Source organism: Spermophilus citellus (assembly GCF_964194105.1).
Source record: "Spermophilus citellus genome assembly, chromosome: 17".
NCBI lineage: Eukaryota > Metazoa > Chordata > Mammalia > Rodentia > Sciuridae > Spermophilus > Spermophilus citellus.
In genome coordinates, this window is record NC_138199.1 from 13,269,310 (window position 1) to 13,292,628 (window position 23,319).

General features: G+C 41.7%; 1 protein-coding gene across 1 annotated transcript; it reads right to left on the bottom strand.

The window, feature by feature from the left end:
- Nucleotides 1-3,590: 3,590 nt before the first annotated feature.
- Nucleotides 3,591-10,302, bottom strand: ODF4 (outer dense fiber of sperm tails 4; the record flags this gene model as incomplete). The annotated part of the gene is made up of 4 exons (XM_081269941.1): nt 3,591-3,748; nt 3,905-4,039; nt 4,366-4,539; nt 9,975-10,302. The coding sequence occupies 4 exons, from the start codon at nt 10,300-10,302 to the stop codon at nt 3,591-3,593; spliced, it is 795 nt and encodes a 264-aa protein (XP_081126067.1).
- Between the last annotated feature and the right edge of the window lie 13,017 nt (nt 10,303-23,319).

Here is a 23,319-nt window from a genome sequence, read left to right on the forward strand (position 1 = left end):
CCCAGGAATTGCCCCTCCCTACAGGGAGCTCTAAGGTTGTTAATTGATGTGTCCTGGGCTGCTCCATCCCGCTAGTCCCCCTTCAGCCCACCTGTTTCCACTTTTTGGCCATCCCACCGAGCATTTCCTAGGCCTAGTCAAATGCCTAGTCACGTAAGCAGGAAGGAGAAAGATAAGGGAAGAGGACAGGAGAACAAAGGAAGCCGAGTATGTATAAAAAGGGCAGAACTCTTCGCTTCTTGGGATACCAGGATACCAGCTTATGGCCCCCTTCTCCCTCCCGGAGAAGTCTATGTTACCCCTTTTTATTTTTTTTAAAGAGAGAGGAAAGGGGGAGAGAGAGAGAGAGAGAGAGAGAGAGAGAGAGAGAGAGAGAATTTTTCAATATTTATTTTTTAGTTCTCAGCGGACACAACATCTTTGTTGGTATGTGGTGCTGAGGATCGAACCCGGGCCGCACGCATGCCAGGCGAGCGCGCTACCGCTTGAGCCACATCCCCAGCCCATATGTTACCCCTTTTTAAATAAACCCTGTTAATAAGCTTGCCTTGGTGTGCTTCTCTAATGTTCAAACTTCAACATGTGGGGAAGCGGAACTCATCACCCATAACCGGTGGTATTACTACTAGTAAGAAAGAAACACTTCCTTCCCCCATGACACAGTGTCAGAGAAGGCCTCCTAAAAAAGAAAATTTAAAGAACATCTGAAGTCTCATGACACAGTATCCAAAATTCCTAGGATATAATGCAAAATCACACATCACACCAATAATAAAGAAAATTTCAACTTGAGGGATTAAAAAAAATTAACCAACAGATGCCACATGGAGATGCCAGATTTTGGAATCTTTTAACAAGGATTTTTAAAGCAGCCATCCTAAAAATGCTTCAAAGAGCAATTACAAACATGCTTGAAACAAATGAGGAAAAAAAAAAGAAGAATATCTCAACAAAGAAAAAGCAGATATACAGAACCACCAAATGGAAATTTTAGAACTGGAAAATTCAATAACCAAAATAAAAAAGCTCAATGATGAGCTCAATGGCAGACCTATATGGTTTCGTTTGTATATATGAGTTAAGGTTTAGTCAGAGACAAAGAACTCCTAGGATCTAGGTATAATAAGAGCTGTATTTTAGGGATTTTTCAACTTTTGAAGCCAATATAGTACTGATACCCAAAACTAAAATATTGGAAATATATTTTAAGAAAAGATTAGGCTAATATTCCTCATGCAAACAGATAGGAAAATTCTTAATACATCAGTGAATCAAATGCAGCAATTTATACTAAAGTTAATTCAAACATGACTGACCAAGTAAGGTTTACCCCAGGAAAGCAGTTTAATTTGACATTATAGACATATTTGCAAAAGAATTTGCAAAAACACATCATATTTGTAAAAGAAAAACTATTATTGTCTCACTAGATGCAGAACATCTGACAAAATTCAATATCCACCTATGATTTAAAAATAGAAAACATTTAGCAAACAGATGAGAAGGAATTTCCTCAGTTTGATAAAGAATATCTACAGGGCTGGGGTTGTGGCTCAGAGGTAAAGTGCTCACCTATCACACAGGAGGCCCTAGGTTAGTGCCGCAGTCTGGCTGGGCACAGAATCATGAGCCACTCAAGCAGGAACAAAACTTTATTTTTGAAAATGCCGCCAATACCACTTACACGTCCACCCACGCGGTCGTTTACCAAGCCCGGGGGCCCAGGACCTTCCCCAGAATTCCCTCCTACTATCCTTCCCCAACCAATGGGAACTCTCCAGGAGTCCCGTAACATGAGTCCCGTAGCAGGCCAAGGTGAACAGCAGGAGTCCAATTTCCATATGAATGTAAATCTTAACATAATCATATCATCTCAATGGCTAGCTGGCGTCACCTTACAACCAAAAGTGCCATGCATCATATTATTTGGTTGTGGCTCCTAGCAGGTTAGATCCTCAGCACCACATATAAATAAATAAAATAAAGGTATTGTATCCAACTACAACTAAAAAATAAATATTAAAAAAAGAATATCTACAAAAATCTTACAGCTAACATTATATTTAATGATGTAACATTAAACCCTACTCCCCTAAGATCAGGAACAAGGCAAGGGTGTCTATTCAACATCGTAGTACTAGCCAATAAAACAACACAAGAAGGTCTGGGGATGTAGCTTGGTGGTAGAGTGGTGGTTCCCCGACATCCGAGACCATGGGTTTGACCCCCAACACCACACACACACACACACACACACACTATTTAAGAAGCAAACAGCATAAATATCAGGAACAAAGCCAAACCATCATTATTCACAGGTCACATTACTGTATATGTAGAAAGCCTGACAGCATCTTTTTTGAGCCTCATTGAATCTTAAAAGTATATATACTATAAGTGATAAGTTAGCATTGCAGGATGCAAATATGATATTAAAAAATCAATTGTTTTTTTTTTTCTACATGTTAGCAATTATCAATTATAAAAGTAAAAGTTAATAGCATTTAATATTAGTATAAAAAGTCAATGCCTAAGAAAAAAAATCTAATTAAAGATGTGTAAGATCTTTCCACTGGAAATTATAAAACATTCTTGTTGTTGTTTTCCCTTACTGGGATTGACCTGAGTTATATTCCAAGTCTTTTATTTTGAGACAAGGTCTTCCTAAGTAGCTGAGGCTGGCCTTGACATTTCAATCTTTCTGCCTCAGTCTTCTGAGTAGCTGGCATTACAGGCATGTGCCACCATACTCAGTCCTGAAATAAATTTTTTAAAAATTTATTTTTAATTTTTTTGTTGTTGAGACTTTTTTTTTTTAAACTGTGGTGCTGAGAATCAAGCCCAGTACCTCACACAAGCTAGGCCAGCACTCTACCACTGAGCTACAACCCCAGCCCCTGAAAGAAATTTTAAAAGACCTAAATAAATGGAGATAAATGCTGTGTTCATGAATTGGAAGACTTAAATAATGTTATGACGGCACTCCATCTGCATTGATAGATTCAACACTATCCCTATCAAAATTTCAATAGACTTTTGAAAATAGATATATAAACTAAATTTAACAGTAACATGAAAATACAAAAATCCAAAATACCCAAAAGTTCAAGGCTAGCCTGGGAAACTTAGCAAGACCCCATCTCAAAATTAAAAAAAAAAAAAATTTAAAGAGCTTAAACTATAGCTCAGTGATACAGTACCAATGGGTTCAATATCTAGTAACGGAAAAAAAAAAAAAAAGGTATTTGGGGCTGGGGATGTAGCTTAGCAGTAGAATGCTCGCCCAGCACGTGAGACGCCCTGGGTTCAATCCTCAGCACCACATAAAAATAAATAAATAAAATAAAGGTATAAAAAGGTGTTCATCTCAACAACCAACAGACATGATAAGGAAGAGATGGATAGTTTATTTCACATCATCCAAGCTACAAGCAAGGCAGGGACAAGGAAAAGGAGTACAGAGCTGGCCCCAAATCTTTCTTTTTCTCATTTCTTACAAAATTGAGGGCCAACCTATTCAAGATTTTGGGGAATGGTCATAAGAAGGATTTAGGTGAATGGATAACTTGGCAGATGTATAATTCTTTTGCTCAAGATCCAGGAAACTTCCGTTGGTTGGTTTCTGATATAGTCTGATCATTCAGAGTGTCTTTCACTGAGCCGCCACTAATACTGCAGGACCCGGTGTGAGAGGGATGGTTCACAATCACACTCCAGAAAGTTCTGTAGTTCAAATAGCAAAGGATTCCTGGGGAAAGGAAATTGGAGAGTGGGAAGAAGAGTGACAAGAAGTGAGGTTTCCTAAGAACCTGTCCCTGGGGATTGCCTGCCCTTCCCTCCACACTTGCTCTGCCCTGACCCACCCACATCCTCTCCTTCCCCAAGTGCTCTCCTGGCCACTCACCACAACTGACATATAGGATAAATACCAGCCAACCAATGAAATAGCTCCAACCAAGGGGAACAGACAGATTCTTCTTCACCTCGAAGATCCAGAGGTTAATAGGGTACAACAGGAGGACAGAGAAAATGAGGGTGACTGTGAGGCAGGAAATAGAGAGGTCTTATTCATCTGAGAATCCCAGAGGAGAACTACAGTCACAAACTACAACTCCCATGACCACACAGCCCACAGCACCTCACCACCCCCACCACCCACCCTCCCCATCCCCACCCCAACCAGGCTCACAGAAATCAACCCTTCCAATTCCATCTCTCCAGAGACTGGGAAATGATGTAGTTTAACTCTCAGTTCTCTTTTCCCATCATCCCCAAACTCCCATACCATCCCCAAAGAAGGGAGAAGTGCCCTCAGGAAGACATGGGTTAGGAGAACTAAGGACCTTTTTCAGAGCTGGGGGGCACCTTCACAGAAGCTCATGATGGTTCCAATCAAGCCAAAGGCAGGCACTTTCTGAAGACCGGGCAGGTACGGCAAGTGCAACCAGATGGTGAGCAGGAAGCCTATCCCCAGGGCCAAGCTGAAGATTACCTTGGCTGCCCCAAAGACTGGGTGATTCGTCCATATCTTAAAAGTGTCTGAGGAAAATGACAAAACAGGATGAGCTCAAGTTTCACTAAAGATAAAATATAATCAAATGAACAAACAGGAGAAAATGTTCAGTTCCATTTATAAACCAAAAAAATGCACATTAGTGAAAATAGTAGAACAACGCTTACACTTTTTAAGTAGGCCAAGATTTCCGTCCCACCTTACTAGGGATTGAACTCAGGACATGGGGCATGCTAGGAAAATGCTCTAGCACTGGTCTACATCCTGAGCCCACAAGCCAAGTTTCTTGATATGATATTGCTTGATAATTCCATGTGAAAATGAATACCTCGACAGAAAAAAAATGGACAGATTTGAACTGTAATTCTCAAAAGAAGAAATGCAAATATCAATAAATATGAAATATAAAGCTCAACATAAATTGATAAACCTGATTTTTAAAAACTACTGAATTAGCAAACATCAGAATAAAGTTGAGGGCTGGGGTTGTGGCTCAGTAGTAGAGTGCTTGCCTAACATGTATAATCCCAGTGATTCTAGAGGTTGAAGTAGGAGATTTATAGGCCAGCCTCAGCAACTTTGTAAGATCCTAAGCAACCTACTAAAACCCTGTCTCAAAATTTAAAAATTTAAAAAAAAAAAAGTTCTGAGGATGTAGCTCAATGGTAAAGCACCTCTGGGTTCAATCACCAGCGCGCACACACACACACACACACATACACACACATAATTTTTTTAATTAAAAAATAAATAAAATTGATAATACCTACTATAGAAGAGTACATGGAGAAAAGAGGCACTCTCCCGTACTGCTGGTAGGTAGCATTTCTGTTGAGTTGTCTGACACAGAATATAAAAACCATTCTGAATTGTTAAGGCCCCTTGACCCAGCCACACTTCTTCTGGGAATTTATGTTAAGGACTTATCACCCAAATCTCACTATAGAGATATTCTTTGCAGAGCTATTGATATGTCCGACAAGCTTCTGGATTTTCAAGAGATTTGTATAATAAATTACAGTGTTCCCATACATTGAATGATTATTTTTCATTAAAAATGGTGACGTGGTGGGGGACTGGGATTGTGGCTCAGCGGTAGAGCGCTCAACTAGCACAGGCAGGACCCGGTTCGATCCTCAGCACCATATTAAAAAAAAAAAAAAAAAAAAAACGGTGACAGGAGAGCTGGGGGTGTGGCTCAGCAGTAGCATACTCACCTTGTATGTAAGAGGCCCTGGGGTCCATCCCTATCACCAAAAAATAAAAATATAAAAATAACACAACAGAAGTTTGTCTCTGAATAGAACTTCTCTAGGGAAAAATGTGAGAAAATGGGGAGGGAGACTGACTGCCAGAGGTAGGTGGCACACTTGGCTGAATAATCTTCTCTTTTGAAAGGTTACTTTGTTCATTTATTACCTAATCAAATAAATTTTGAAATTAATGGTTATAAAATAATTGTTCAATGATATGAGTAAGTGCTTACAACCAAAGTGTAGTTTCCAAAACAGAATCTGTTGAATTTAGATTGTAATTTAGGAAATCCATTACAATGTCCACTGTGATTATATCTATGTGAGGAAACCTTAGGTGATTTTTGTTCTCTTTCTTAAATTTTTCTGCATTTCCCACAATAACTGCCACTGTTTTCAATAAGAAAAATATTATATTTTTATACATTTCAGTTTAGCCTTGGCTGGCAAACATACAATGAATTAAGCACTCTCACATGTTGTTAGTAGAAGCATACAGATTGAACATTCCTAACTTGAATCCAACGTGCTCCAAAATCTGAAACTGTTTTGAGTGCTGACAGGACAACACAAGTGGAAAATTCTATGCTGACCTCATATAATGGGTCACGGTCAAAATGCAAGTGTACACTAAAAGTATTGTATAAAAGTATCTTTATGCCATGTGTATTAAGTGTACATGAAATGTAAATGAATTTGATATTTAGACTCAGATCCCTTCCTAATAAATCTCATTATGGTTTGGTGTGGTAGTGCACACCTGTAATCCCAGCAGCTCAGGAGGCTGAGACAGGAGGATCCTGAGTTCAAAGCCAGATTCAGCAATTTATTGAGGCCCAAGCAACTCAGGGAGACTCTGTGTCTAAATAAAAATATAAAAAAGGGATGGGGATGTGGCTCCGTGGTTAAGCACCCCTGGGTTCAATACCCAGTACAAAAAAAGGAAAAGAAAAACTCATTACGTGTACATATTCCAAATCCTAAAAAAATTAAAAATTGGAAACACTTCTGGTCCTAAGTATTTCAGATTAGGGATGCTCAAGCATGTAATACTTTTTGAAGAGTGTGGGAAATTACTAAGGCTTGAACCCAGGGGCCCTTCACCACTGAGTCACATCCCCAGAGACTAGGTGTCACTGAGTTACTTAGGGCCTTGCTAAATTGCCAAGGTTAGCCTTGAACTTGTGATTCGTCCTGCCTCAGTCTCTAGAACCTCTGGGATTACAAATGTGTGCCACTGCAACTGGCTCAATCTATAATACTTTTCGAAAGCAATATGGGTTTTTTTTTCTTAAAAAGTCATAAGATATTAGTACTCTTTGATCCTGTAAACCATCTGGGGAAATTTATCTCAAAGAATTAATTCTCAATATTGGGGGGAAAAAACTTCACAATTAACAAACATTGTTGCTCCTTTTCCGACTTTTTAAAAAATTTCTTCTCTCTCTCTCTCTCTCTCTCTCTCTCTCCCTCCCTCTCTCTCTGTCTGTGCTGGGGATTGAACCCAGGGCCTGGTGCATGATAAAAAAGTACTATACCACTGAGCTATCCCCCAGCCTGCTCCTGTTTTTTCAAATATGAAATTGGAAAAAAAAAAAGAGACATGATATACAAATTAAAAAAAAAAAAAAGAAACTGGAAATGAACTTTCTAATAATAGGAAGATAAAATAACCAAGTGAATGAGGATAAATTGGTTAAATATTATAATCACTTCTAGTAAGGACAACTATTATGTATTAGGAAGACAAAATGTTAAATAATATAAAATTATTAATGAACCATATGTACAACTATGTAAAATCCATTGAAAATTTTTCAATTAAAAAAAAAAAAAAGAAAAAGCCTGGTCATCTTTGAGTAGTACCACAGAGCGAGATGTTTCCATGAGCTTTAAAACCAGACACATTTGAGTTATAATTCTATACATGCCTTTATCAAGTTCATCCATACGAAATTGCTTTTTGTAAGTGAGAAGCAGTCAAATATTGCTATTTCATATGGTTCAACCTAATAACTGTGTGAACCTGAACAAGATAGTTAATCCAAGACTCAATTTTCTCTTATGTAAAGTAAGGATAATTATCCCTATCTTTTACAATCGGCTGAGGATTTAATTGAACAAACGGAATAGAAGTGAATATGATAATTTTTGTTTCCCCAAATTTATTGTTATAAAGATGTTTTAGTTTCACAATAGAAGAAAATAATAGCCATATACTTTTTTTTTTTTTAAGGAAAATAAATAAATGGAAGTAGGCATCCAAAGCTCTGGTCATTCCCAAGCTGAGAAAGGAAGCTCAGTTCCTAAGAGTGAGGGGAGGGCATAAGACTTGAAAGAGAAAGGGATGAGGCCGGGCATGGTGACAAACCCCTGTACTACCAGCTACTTGGAGGCCCAAGCAGGAGGAAAGCAAGTTTGAGGCCAGCCTTAGCAACATAGCAAGGCCCTAAGCAATTTAATGAGATCCTGTCTCAAAATAAGAAGACAAAAAAAAAAAAATAACCCAATCAATAAATGGGCCAAGGACCTGTACAGACACTTCTCAGAAGACGATATTCAATAAATCAATAAATATATGAAAAAAATCTTCATTATCCCTAGAATTAGAGAGGTGCAAATCAAAACTATTCTAAGATTTCATCTCACTTCAGTCAGAATGCCAGATATTATGAGGATTAAACAACAATAAGTGTTGGCGAGGATGTGGGGGACAGGGTACACTCATACACTGCTAATGGGGCTGCAAATTGGTGCAGCCAATATAGAAAGCAGTATGGAGATTTGTTGGAAAACTGGGAATGGAACCACCATTTGACCCAGCTATCCCAGTCCTCGGTTTATACCCAAAGGACTTAAAAACAGCATACTACAGGGACACAGCCACATCAATGTTTATAGCAGCACAATTCAGAATAGCTAAACTGTGGAACCAACCTAGATGCCCTTCAATAGATAAATGGATAAAAAAAAATTGTGGCATATATACACAATGGAATTACTCAGCAATAAAAGAGAATAAAATCATGGCATCTGCAGATAAATGAAAGGAGTTAGAGAAGATAATGCTAAGTGAAGTTAGCCAATCCCCAAAAACCAAATGCCGAATGTTTTCTCTGATATAAGGAAGCTGATTCATAGTGGTGTAGGGAGGGGGAGCATGGGAGGAATTGACGAACTCTAGATAGGGCAGAGGGGTGGGAGGGAAATGGAGGGGGTATGGGATTAGAAATAGGTGGAATGTGGTGGACATTATCATCCAAAGTACATATATGAAGACATGAATTGGGGCAAATATACTTTGTATACAACCAGAGATATGAAAAATTGTGCTATATATATGGAGATATAGCTCAGTTGGTAGAGTGCTTGCCTCATATGCACAAGGCCCTGGGTTCAATCCCCAGTACCACAAATAAATAAATAAATAAATAATAAAAATTTTATTTATTTTTTTAAAATCTTTTTTTTTTAAAGAGAGAGGAAAGGGGGGGAGGGAGAGAGAGAGAGAGAGAGAGAGAGAGAGAGAGAGAGAGAGAGAGAATTTATTTATTTTAGTTCTCGGCGGACACAACATCTTTGTTGATATGTGGTGCTGAGGTTCGAACCCAGGCCCCACGCATGCCAGGCCAGCGCGCTACCGCTTGAGCCACATCCCCAGCCCCAATAATAAAAATTTTAAAGTAAGGAATGAAGTAGGTAGAAGAATTCAGTGAAGAAAAGAACAAGGAAGTCATCCACAGAAAAAGGAAAGTTCTTGAGACCCAAAGTGGGCCCAGAGAAACAAGGCCTGAGGCAGAAGAAAAGTACCTGGGACCAGGGAGTGGGAGAGAACATTCCAGGGGGTCCTCTAAAAGCTCTGATTATGCCAGTTTAGAAGGAGACCCCCACCTCCAAGCCCTCCTTGGTGGATTCCATGATTCATGAGTGGTTTATCAGGGTTGAGTCCGCACTCTCATAATATTTATATAAGCACAGACCTGGCTCTGGATCTTATCTAAAGCAGTGCCATTTTCCCTGGGGTCAAGCCAATTGATTTCTCCAGGGTGGAGTGGGAAAATAATCCTTGGAGGTTTCAATGACAGAGGAGCCCTCTTGCAGGTCAAAGAATGAAAATGACTTGGAGAAAGGGGACAAGAATAGCCAGGAACAACCACAGAGGTCAAGGCCGGCTGCGGGAGGCGGGCAGGAGGCGAGGCGGAACTCACCTTTCTCATTTTCTACTTGGGAACAGCTCCTATCTGAGCAGGTATACAGCAGCCCCAGGGACATGACGTGGACTGAGGTATGGATGATGTTGTTTATATCCTTGGGATAGCGCTTATAGAAGCGGCTCCCGGAGGGGTGTAACCATTTCTTGGAGAAGACCATGATCAGCATGAAGATGAAGGCCACTAGGCTGAGCTCTGAGGCTGCCACCTGCGCCATCCAGCGGGAGCTATGTGTCATTTTCCATTGCAAGGGCAATGCGGAGTTCCGGCGATGATCCGAGGGCGATTGCTTTTTACTGTTGGGAGAAGGGACAGAGGTCTGCATCTTCTCTTGTTGCTCCAGGTTCACCTCAACTCTGCTCCCCAGCCTTCCCCCTTCTTTTCCAGGCCTCAGATGTTGGTCTCCTTCTCCTTCTGACCCCTAGAGGACTCTGACCCCCTTCTTTTGCACCCCTTTTCTCCTCTATCCCATCTCCTCCTTCCCTTGCTTGGCTTACTTGTCCATCATCTTCTGAATATTTCCATCAGGCAGTCAGTTGCCAACATAGGGCCTGGGGTCTGGGAAAGAATGGGGGGCCTCTTACTAGGAATTTGAGCTCCAGATCCAAGAAAAGGCCCCCAAACCATTCAGCAGAACAGGGCCCCTAACTGCCATGGAATATTCCTGGGGAGCAGTGAGATGGGGGAGGGGACCATGGCTTCCACTCTAACCCTTTCTCAAAACTCTTGTTCCTTAGGCGCCAGCCCAGAACCATGGATCTGAGACGTTCCTCAGCTTCTCTCTTCACTAAGGCAATGGTCTCTGAGGATCTCCTTTTTTCTTCCTATTTCCTCTGCCCTAACCCCAATCCCAAATCCTCACTGATAGAGCAAGGGAAGGAGAAGAAAGGGGCCTCTGGAAAAACAACTTCCCTCCATTGTCCTTTGGATGAATCTTTCAAGTGTCACCAGCCTTCCAACAACTTTCCCCAATCCCTTTCCTTCTTCCCATCTTTACTCACTTCCCTCTTCCCTTTATCTCTCTTCTTTTTTTCTCAGAGCCAGAATAGGGAAAATATATGATGAAGAGGAGCCTAGGGGTATAGATAGACTGAGAAGACTCTTCCAACCTCCTTTTTTTTTTAAATTTATTTTTTAGGTGTAAATGGAGACAACACAATGCCTTTATTTTTATGTGGTGCTGAGGATTGAACCTGGGTCCCGCCCATGCTAGGTGAGCACTCTACCGCTGAGCCACAATCCCAGCCCTCCAACCTCCCTTTTAAATTATTGTTTTTTAATATTTTTAGTTGTTGATGGACCTTTATTAATTAATTAATTTTTATGTGTGCTGGGAATCGAACCCAGTGCCTCACACATACTAGGCAAGTGCTCTACTACTGAGCCACAGCCACAGCCCCTCCCTTTTAAATTATAAGAAAATAAATGAGGTACCCGTGACAATCTGATCATAGTGGCTTCCAGACCTCAGTTAGCCCCTGGAACTCTCGTGAGCTTTCAGATTTAGGAAATGAGTTTGAACCCCGCCAGAGCTGGTTTCCTTCCTGGAGACAATGATATACATGGTTAAGAACACAGGTTTTGGGGTCTGATAGCAGAGGCACAAAGAATGGAGCTTCCCCTAAATAGCTTTGTGAACCTGGATGTCATATAAGCCTTTTTATGCCTAAATTCACTCATCTATTAGAAAAGGACAATACCACTTTTCTCATACATAGACTTGGCTTGAGTATGGAATGAGACAATAAACAAAAGCACACACTAGTCCATAGTAAATTCCCAGTAAGTGCAGTTCTTACTGTTAAATTATCATTTTTAGCCAGGCATGGTGGCACACACCTATATTCCCAGTGACTTGGGTAGCTTTGACCAGGAAGATTACAAATTCAAGGCCATCTTGTGTGTGTGTGTGTGTGTGTGTGTGTGTGTGTGTGATTTTTAATGTACAGACTTCTCAGTCCCAAATCCAAAAACACAAACAGGGAAGGAGCAAAAGCATAATCTGGGCACAGTGGCGCATGCCTATAATCCCAGCAGCTTGGGAGGCTGAAGCAGGAGAATCACAAGTTCAAAGCCAGCCACAGCAGTTTAGCAAGACCCCAAACAACTCAGTGAGACCCTGTCTGTAAATAAAATATTAAACAAGGCTGGGGATGTGGCTCAGTGCTTAATCACCCCTGGGTCCAATCCCTGGTACCAAAGGAAAAAAAATCATAAAGGATAATTCCTGGCAGGTATTAGTGCATACTAGTGGCTGCAAAATGGAATTCAAGTTAATTTATTCAGGAGAGTTAACTCTGAATCCCAAAGTCACATGCATATTAGGACCTCAGAAACTGGGAATCTTAGATTCAGATCCTGGTCTCTTTCCCTCCCTGAGCATCTTGCTCCTCTGCCAACCAGCCTGCTTCTCTACTCTTGTGCACACAACAGGAAATGAGGCCCTCAAGTCAAGAGCTGTGCATCTGACACATTTGACTGCCAGAGTACAGACTTCTCAGTCCCAAGTCCATATATTCTCTATCCCTGTCAGGGACAAATGGCATCCTTAGAATAATCAGCCTTGTGCCAGACGCGGTGGTGCACAATGTACTCCCAATGGCTCAGGAGGCCAAGGCAGGAGGAACACAAGTTCAAAGCTAGCTACTCAACAACTTAGTGAGGCCCTAAGCAATTTAGTGAGACCCTGTCTCTAAATAAAATATTTTAAAAGGCTGGGGATGTGGCTCAGTGGTTAAGTGCTCCTGGATTCAATCCCTGATACAAAAAGAATTAAAGAACATTCTGCATTGGTCAGGGGCACTGTGTCAGGAGGCTGAATCCTGAAGAAGGGAGGAGTTGGAGACAGTGCTGGAAGAGCGGGTGCTAGACCCTTTGGGAAAGTCATTCACACAGAACCAGAGATCATCAAGATTATTTCCTTTCTTGAATTCTTATTAGTTTTTTTTTTCTGGAGTTTCTAAACATTTTTAGTAAAAACAACCAGTTTTCACAACAACACACAACATGAAAGAATCTTAGAAATATAATATTTTCTAAAGAATGTCACTCCTGGAAAATTACACTATAATAAATGGAATACTTTTTCTATAGAGCTCATATACAAGTACAACTAAACAAAACATAGTTTAAGCATACATACATTTACAATTGCATGATATTTTTTAAAAAGCAATGGGCAGATTGGTGTACAACTGTAATCCCAGAAACTCAGGAAGCTGAGTTGATCTCCAGTTCAAGGCCAGCCTCAGCAATTTAGTGATACCCTATCTTAAAAAACAAAAATAAAAACAGCTGGGATGTAACTCAGTGGGAGAGCACCCCTGGGCTCCATCCTTCATAGAAAACAAATAATAACATAACAATGGAGTAGTAAATATGAAATATCATATGATGGTGACTTCTCATGGGAAGCAAAAAGTAGAACAAGGAATGTTACTCTAGCAAATGCATATTACTGATAATAGTCCAGTTCCTGGGTTCGGTGATAGGTGCACAAAGAGTCATTATAATTTTTAGGTAATATTGATGTCATGTAAGGAAATATTAGGTAATATTTTAGGAAATATTTTAGGTAATATTGATTTCATTTCTGGAAGGAACATTGAAAGTTCTTTATCCCTTTTCTAAAAGTTTGCTAAGTAGCCTTGGCAACTTAGCGAGACACTGACTCAAAATAAAAAATAAAATGGACTGGTGGTGTAGTTCAGTGGTAGAGCACCACTGGATTCAATCCCTAGTACCACCACCCAAAAAATAATAATAATTAAAAATAGTTCAAGATAGGAAATGTAACCTTAGCGATTACTAACTTGGCAATGGAAGTTATTTATATTGTCACAATATGTAATGTAAACACTCTTCACTTAGTTTAGACTCTTCAAGTCAACAGATGGACAAAGCACGGAAAACTTAATTATAGCTTCAAAAGTAAACACAGCAGCTTTCACATTGCCTAACCGAAAGCCTAGAAGAGGTAAACTGGAAGGTGGAAGGAGGAGAGTTGAGAAGTAGGGGCACAGCCCTCAACAGATGGTAGTGAGAGAGTTGGTGAATAAATTCCCAAACTTCCTTGCCCCTAGATTAGGATAACTGATGCACATCCTATAGCAGGAACAGGCAAACATTTTCTGCAAAGGTCCAGATAATACATATTAGGCTTTGTAAGTCATATAGTCTCTATTATAAATACTTATCTTGGCTAATATATTGTGAAAGCCGTCACAGACCATATGTGCCTAGGTAGGAATGGTTGTTCCAATATATAACACTTTGCTTTATGGCCCTAGCCATAATTTACCCAATCCTTCTGTCTCCCAGAGTTCCCAGTGGGATTAAGCTCCAATTGCCCTGGTAATAATTGATTTGATATCCTCTATTGCCTTTCTTCCTTTCCTTGTTCCACTTCCTTATCCTTTTTCTAAATGTGTTATGGGGTTAACTCCCAGAAACTTCTTGCAATCAAATCTTTATCTTGGGGTTGGCTTCTGGGGAAACCCAAATGAAGACAAGTAAGAACTAATATGACCACTGTTTTTTTTTTTGGAAGAGAAAACAAAGAAGTTGAGCAATTTGCTCAAGGTCACAGAGCTAGTAAGTTTTGGGGCCAGCACTGGAATCTAGACAGTCTCACTCAAGAGCTGTCCATATATTCCAAGCATCCTAGAATATTAGCAGAGTGGGAAAGGGACTAAACATTTTTAGAAAAAACAAAAATGTTTTTACTAAAAGGAATTCAGAGAAATGAGGATACTCACCCAAGAATGAAAGGAATTCCCAGAGTAGTGGGGAGGACCAAGAGACACAAGGACTTGCTCCTGGCAGCATTGTTAGGGAGGCTTAAGTACCCAGGAAAGAATGATTATGGTGTATCTGGGAAAATTTGGGAACTTGGGAAGTTTCCCAGAATACCCCCATGGTCTGAATATAACAAGGAAGCAGCACAGGGCCACCAGACCCAAAGTTAACCATAGACAGAATCAATAGTAGCATAATCTGAGAGAACAGTTGATCAGGACCCTGGGAGACATACTGAGAGGTGCCCAAGCTCTAATAAGTGGTGGTGGGGAGGAGTATGTTTTGTCTTCCACTATTATCATGGTGGAATGAGGGTTCTAACTCAAAACTCAAGTTTGGTATAAGATATGAGAATTGTGTCATGTTTTGTACATCTAAATTTGTGGTTTGAAATTAAATCTTCTGCATATTACACAGAAATTTCTCATAGAGAGCATGAAGGGAGATGTAGCCAACCCCAAACAAGGAATTTCTTTCCATTTTTCTTTCTTTCTTTCATTTTTTTCCTGATCTTGCTATGTTGCCAGACCTGGGCTCAAGTGATCTTCCTGCTTCGGAGTCCTGAATAGCTGAGATGACAGGTTCATGCCACTAGGCTTAGCTTCCTTTCTTACATACAACGTCTTTGTGTCTGTTTAATTTTTCCGTTACTCCTAAATTTTCACATTTGTTCTGTTCCAAGAGCCCAAACTACAACCAAGTATTTCTTAGTTCCAATCCCAAATTCTCAGGGAAGGACACTGATTGGCTCTGCTTGGAGCAGTTATACATTCCTTGACCAATCAGCCATGGGCAGGGGTTGTTAACCTGCAGTACCAATATTCACAAGTAAAAGGAGCTAGGCTATACCCCCTCCCTGCTCCAGAGATATTTGGAATCAATTGGATAGGAAAATAGGTTTTATTCAAAGCCAGATTTGAAGGAAGACAGAAAAAACTTATTGTTTCAAAAGTGCCACCTTCAAAATCACTGAAAGGGAGCAAAGTTCTAAAGGACAAGAGGCAGCAGACACAAAAGACAGGAAATATACATAATATGGATATAATTATCCACCTTCTGAATGAAGCCTTCCATATTGCCAAACATTGAATTTGCTTGTTCCTACAATTGTACCCACAATTCCCAAGCACACTCTGATCTCTATTGATCCACATGGTTGTGCTCTATTTTATGCCCTATATCATAGATATTTATGTGTTTTATGACTAACTCTCCTTCCTCCTTTTACAAGCAATTCTGCCCTTTGTAGTGGAACTCTGATTTTCAATTTGGCTGCTCCTTAACCATCTGAACATCCTATGCTGCTGAGAGATTTCCCACTTGAAGGATCCTAGTCAGGAGACCGGACTTCCAACTGTTCACTCTCCCAATCTAGGCAATGCTGCGTAACAAAAAACACCCTCCAGATCTCAGTAGCTTAAAACAGCAAATCTTTCTTTGTTTCTCAAGCTCCATATCACTGTTTGTTGTCTTGGGGCTCTTCTGCATGTTGTCCTCATTCAAGAACATAGGACACTGGAAAAGGTACCATCAGGAATATTACCAGTTGCTACGTCAAAGGGAAAAAGAGTGTGTGGCAAATCAAGCTTTGACCCTTAAACCTCCAACCTGGAATGGAAACACATCCCTTCTAATCACATATAACTGGTTAACTGTTTAACAGGTCACATGCCTGTACCTGTCACCAAGAGAGAATCTGCCATATTTCCAGAATAAAAATTAGGACCATTCCATTAGTGGCACCAATAAATTACAAAGTGGGCTTGGAAAGAGCAATAAGTTGTGAGCCAGCCTCATCTGGGTTCTGTTTTGGCCATCTGCTCACCTGCAGAGGGTCTGTGTTCCTACCTGTCTTCTGCTGCATAGTAAAAACTCCTGTGTGACAAGGCAAGTCAGAGATGAGTTATTAAAAACTCACTTGGGGGCTGGGGTTGTGGCTCAGCAGTAGAGGGCTTACCTAGCATGTGTGAGGTGCTGGGTTGGATTCTCAGCATATAAATAAATAAAATAAAAGTCTGTTGACAACTTAAAAAAAAAAAAAAAAAACCTCATTTGAGCCAGGTGCAGTGGTGCATGAGATCAGGAAAGGAAGCAACCAAGAGGAGGCAGATTTAAAAAGACCAATGAAGGAGGCTTTATTTGAGACTCACTCCTAGGTGGAACTCTATCAGACCAACGGAGTGGACAGGAGAAGGGTCTCATGAGAAACCGCAAGGAGGCTCGACTGGACTGGAATTTTATGGGGCTTACAGCAGGAAGGGAAGGGTTTGGGACAGGAAAAGGTGTTTTTATAGAATGCCTTGTCCCGCTGGAGTTGGTTGGGGGAGCTAGCCGAACTCCAGGATTGGCCAGTGGGTCCTGCTGATTGACAGGCATTTCCATTGGCGCCTGATTGATGTTTCTTTCCCGCAAGGGCTGCTTTGTCCTAAGTCACCACCACTGACCTGACAGTGCACACATGTAATCCCAGCAACTGGGGAAGCTGAGGCAGGAGGATGGCGAGTTCAAAGCCAGCCTCAGCAACTTAGTGAGGCTATAAGCAACTCAGTGAAACCCTGTCTCTAAATAAAATACAAAAAAAGGTCTGGAGCTGTGGTTTAGTGGTTAAACAACGATGGGTTCAATCCCTGGTACAAAACAAAATAAATCTAAAAACCTCATTTGACCAGAAAAACTAAGCCATGTTTGATGAACATCCTCATCTATAAACAGGATTCGTTTATCTCTATATGCTTATCTCCTATGTTTTGACCCCTGAAAACTCATCATTGTGATTCCAGTGGGGACTGTAAAAGGGTGAGCATGTGACCCAAGCTCAAAATGACTGACCCAAGCCCTGGTCCGTTTTTTACAAAATCCAAGTACACATTAAGGCTATGAGCCTGTGGCTATGAGGCTGAGAGGATGAAATCAATGTACAACCAATGTATTTGCACCCTGGTCCTCTAAATATCCAATTTTAAATTAAAAAGGCAAACCATGATCGTGACCAAACTCATCCTTTTTTTTTTTTTTTTTTTTTTTTTTTGGCAAAGCTACATATTCAAACAAGCAAGCAGACTTTGAGGTAGATTTGCCCATTTCATATTTGCTTCCTACAATTTGGAAATTCATTGAATGATCTAGAGAATCCAAACTAGGAGGTACATAGGAGAGGAAGAGGGGCCTGTCAGATAAATGGTGTCTATGGAATATCTAAGGGGAATAAAAGTTTATTGTGGATTAGCCAAATCAATGAGAACTCTGTGTAGACGTATCATCATTAAAGAAAAGGGGGATAGTAAAACACCATGTCCACGAATGCCCCTTTGTGTTCCCAAAAACCTAGCCAAGTTAACAGAACTATGAGAACCTGGGCCAGAACATCCAGATACATACTATCTTGAAGGATACTGGCTTTCTCTTATTACCCTAGGAATGAGGGCAAGTTAGTGTTATCTGTAGAAAGCTACTTTCTTGTATGTATACCAGGACATTTGCTCCTTGGGATATAAGCTGATCATATAAGCAAGCTAATGCTGATGATTTTACTGTTTCTACAGTCTAACATATGAAACCCCTCTCTCAGGATGACTAATATGGAACTGAGAACACTACAAAAAGGATACATGTGACTTGTCCAGCCTGCCTCCATTGGACAAAACACCATGAGGGAGAGGGGACACAGCCTCGCAAAGCACAGTGAGGGATAGAGGTGCTATCTGTTCAGCTTATTGCCACTGAAACTTTCCCATAAGCATTTCCAAAAAAAAAAAAAAACTATGTATCATACATCACCTCCAGGCATTTTCTTTGATCTCCTGGAAACTTATCCCACTGACCTGCTACAACTGGATTGTGGATAAGACCATAACTAATACCCGACAAGGTTATTCAAACTGGATTATTTAAGCAAACCCATTGGAAAATGTTTAAATTTTTTGATGATTGAACACAAAACTCATGTCATTAGAATGAGCATGTCTATGGAAAGATTGGTTCACGAGCACTGTCAGTTCTGAGAGCATTTAAAATTAGTAGCTGCACATAAAACTTGAAATGCCCTGACATTGTAAGAGATTATGTGTAAAACCTGATAGATTCTTTCCAAAATCTGATAATATTCCTAAAAATGTATATGCCATGATTCATAAAGAGTAGGGAAGCCAGGCAGGTAGCATACTCCTATAATCCTGCCAACTTGGGAAGCTAAGGCAGAAGGATGGCAATTTGGAAGCGAGCCTCAGCTATTTGATAAGTCCCTGTATCGAAATAAAAAATAGAAAAAGGGCTGGGGAGTAGCTATGTAATAGAGCACCCCTAATATTAAAAAAAGAAGGAAAGAAAAGAAGTAGTGAAATTGAAATAAACCTATCTAAAGATCTACAGTAAATACACTTCAATCAAGCATGCCAGAGAAAATGCTAAATTATCCTCTCTGTATAAAATTATAAAATCACTGTCATATAAAGTGGCAATGACAATATGCAGCCAAGCAAGGATCACAGGAGAAAAATATTGGAGATATGTTAAGAAAATTCATTAAGTTAATTTATTTTTCTGGGTTTTTATGTTGTTCTTTGTATTGGTCGGTTATTTTAAAAGAATACGGTTTAATATTTCTTTTATCACTCTCAATAAAACATTTGTGACCAAACAAAACCCATATTTTATACTCTTTTTCTGGAAATAGGCCCCACAAAATATGGACTAGGCCCTAGTTCCTAAGAGAGCAACTTCAGATTTCTAATGGGGGACGAAGTGGGATAGGGCTTCGGAAAGGAAGAGTGGGGAGGGTGATTCCAGAGAGCTGGGGGATGTGGAGGGGTGCAGGTTACAGGTAAGAAAAAAAGTGGGGAAAGGAGGAGTGAGATGGAACTCCAGAATGGGCATGATGTGGAGCAGGTTGAACTTAAAACACCAAAGCATGGCTCAATGTCCAATGACGAAGTTACAGAAACCGATGTAAAATGCCCTACGTCTGACGCGCGAGAACTGAGCACAAAGGTGACCAGGTCAGCTTGGAAGCTGATCCTAGCGGCATCAACCAGCTAAAACGTCGGTCCCTGGACCTCAAAATGGCCTGGGCGACCGCTGACATTCCGCTGGTGGTGAGTAGCTCGGTGATGGGTTTTGGGCGCGCTGCAGTCTGGAGAGGAAGTGCCAATCCCTCAACTCCTTATAAAGATTCTCTCGAGAGGGAGTCACCGCCGCTCTCGACCCTGCGTGGTTAAGGAAACGAGCACTGAGAACCAGGCGACAGAGTCCGGCCGAAAGATGTGCTAGGAGCCTGGAGCCGTGGTGCCTTCAAGACCCGCGCTCTCAGCGCAGTGGGTCAGGCAACCCTCTGAGAGTTGGAAGGCTGCCCTCGGGGAGGCGGGGCCAAGACTAGAGGCGGGGTCCGGTGCGAGGGGCGGAGTTAGATAAGCCTGGCCACGCCCCGGAGAGTAGACTGTTCCTGGTGCTGAGAGGCGTTTAGCTCAACTTAGTCTGCCCTGAGGCTCTCTTGGGGCCAGGTGGCTACATAGACCCATTTGGAGAGGGCCGTAGTGGGGAGTTAGCTCGGTCATGCCTGCAGGCACCCGTCAGATTCATGGTGAAGCTGTCAGGAAAGAAGTATTCCTGCTCTGGAATGGATGCTCCTGCCTAGTATCCTGGCCAACCTGGAGAACTGGAACTGTTATACCAGATTTGTGGGACCCCAGTAGACCTCCAGGAGCCGAATCAGATGCAATCACACAAGAGTCTTTATTGCAAGCTGGAGCCTGGACTCACAACCGTTCCCCACTCAGCGGTCCCAGGGAGTGAGTCCTGGTCCTTTGTCCAGTTAGATTTTATAGGTTTTGGGGGGATACTCTATGCGTCACAACATCACACAGCAAATCATTCCGTACGGCGGGAAAGTCAAACAACTCTTAACATTGATTTGCACATTCAATGGCAGGAACAAGTTGGGTAGGGGTGATTGGTTAGTACAAGGGGGGGGGTTCCTTTGAACTGATTGGTTTAGGCCACGAGGGGTGTACGTGCTAAACTACATGGTTTCCCAACATGTTATCAACCACCATAAACTACTGGGGGGTCATGTGGCATTCCAGGTATTTTTCCTGTCTCATGCTGATTGGTGGTTGCTAGGGGGGTTGCTATGGGTCCTCACCTAGCCTGAGTCAGAGACACCTGGCACTGCAGATCTCTCCTGTTATTTGTAGACAAAGAACTCAGCAGGGTAGGTATGTGCCTGGGAGTGCTCTGTGGGTTTTTCCAAGGACCAGGGTCACACCCCCTTCCTTAGGACAGGCCTTGAGGTAGAAGCTGCTGTTATTTATTTTTAAAAATGGAGTCACATTAGTTTCTCAGAACCGCAATTACCTCTTCATGAGCCTTGGGAGGAAGAAGGGAGGAGATGGGAAGAAGATTTCAGGGATGGCCTGAGAACCAGCCACCATGAAGGGTTCTGGAAAGGAGAGGGTTATTATCACCCAGGAGGCTGTACATGACCAAGATCAAGAAGCCAATGCCCCCAGAGGCTAGGGTGGCTGAGGCAGTGATGAACTCAGACTAATTCCATTTTAAAATTGGGAGCCATCTCTTCACAGAGTTATGAGAAGTTCCTTTGTTTTACTGTAAAATATTAAGATTTCTGTTTGGCCTAGCCATATTTTGATGTTTAAACTTGTTTGGAATTCCTGTCCGTGCTTTGAACTCACCCACGCCTGGCTCTCCCTGACCAGATAACAGCCTTCCCTGAAACCCCAGTGGCACCTCATAAATTCTGATGTTGGAATCTGAATTTACTCCTTATCTTGAAATATTTTCATTAATCTGCTGTCTGCCCTTGTAGTATGTTTGCCAGAACCCTATTAGCTGGAAGTTCTGAAGATACTCAGCTTTGCAAATTTTTGTTATAAAAAGTCCCCTGGGGCTGGGGCTGAAGCTCAGTGGTAGAGCACCTGCCTTGCATGGGTGAGGCACTGGGTTCGATCCTCAGCACCACATAAAAATAAAATAAAGATATGTGTCCAACTACAACTAAAAAAAAAAAAAAAGTCCCCTGCCCTTAGACCAGCGCTGTCCCCTAGCCCTGCATTTGGGTGAGGCAGTCACTGATCAGCTGTCTTTTTTTTTTAATTATTTTTTTATTTGTTTTACAGCTATCTTGTGTACACAATATAAGCTGGCTTAAAATATTGTGTACACAATATAAGCTGGTTTAAAATGGGAGTCGTTGGTCTTTGCTTTGCGGGTTCAACAGCAGGAAGATCGAAAGTTCAAAGCCAACCTCAGATGTGTCTCAATGGTCAAGTGCCCCTGAGTTCAATCCCTGTTACACCCCACCACACATGGAGGAGGAGGAGGGGGGGGGAGGAGGAGGAGGGGAGGGAGGGGGGCGGGGGGAGGGGGGGAGGAGGAGGAGCCGCCAATGCCTGGGCCAGGCATGGTGGCATATGCCTGTAATCCCAGCAGCTCAGTAGGCTGAGGCAGGAGGTTCTCGGGTTCAAAGCCAGCCTCAGCAACTATTTTTTTTAAATAAACAAAAACAGAACAACTTTATTTGACAAAAGACAAAAACAAAGTTATTTACAGTAGTTTTTTGCTCAAATAATTCAATGGGACAACTGTGCTTTATCCTCCAGGTTTACTTACAACCAAACCCAAGCAGAGGCTGCCCTATCCCCAGAGGCCCCATTTTATACAAGAAGGGAATGCCAGACAGAATTCAGCAGCATGGCCCCCTCTCCCCTCACAGTTCAATGCACTGCAGGAAAGGAAAACCCCACTCCAACCCAATACACTGAGTCACCTACTGTAGGAGTCCTCCAACAGTTACATTAGATCTGGGCTCACAGACACCACTGGGGTAGGAGAGATGGAAGCACAGTAGCTTCAGAGCTTCAGCTAACTTGGAAGCTGCCATGTTGACCTTCCCCAACTGGGTCTGATGAGGGTGAAGATACCCAGTTCCCTGCAGCAAAGAGGCTGGAGGGAGGCAGAACAGAGAGCCTAGGAAACCTGCCCATCTGCAGAGGGCAAAACTCCCTTTCTGTAAGTAACCTATTCCCATGCCCACTGTAAGGGATGGGCCAAGTCATTCAGGAGAGGTAGGGGAACCTCCCTGAGGGTGTCAGGGATCTTCCGAAAAAGGACAAAGTATATGCCCTTGCTGTGGCCAAGTCAGTCAACACCCAGGAACCCCTTCCCCTCATGCCCAACCTGGCAATTTCAGGAAACTACAACAGGCCAGGGCTCCTGGCCTAACTTTTGGCCCAGTAACAATGTTATTCAGAACAAAAATATTTTGGCTAATAAAAGTCTAGGATTAGTGTTTCTTAAGATATATAAAGATGGGGTATACTGCTGTTGAACACTATCAGCAATGAAACAGCAAAATAAAGGGCGGCGGGGTGAAGACCAATTGTGATGTTTCACTGGGAAACTCAGGCAGGGCCTTTGCAACTCCAGGTTAAAGAAAGGTGAAGCAAAGACACAAAAACTACGTTTCTGGCCCATTTCCAGCCCCACTGCAGGAAATTCCCTGCTTCTTCCAGGAGTAGCTTCTACCTCCTTT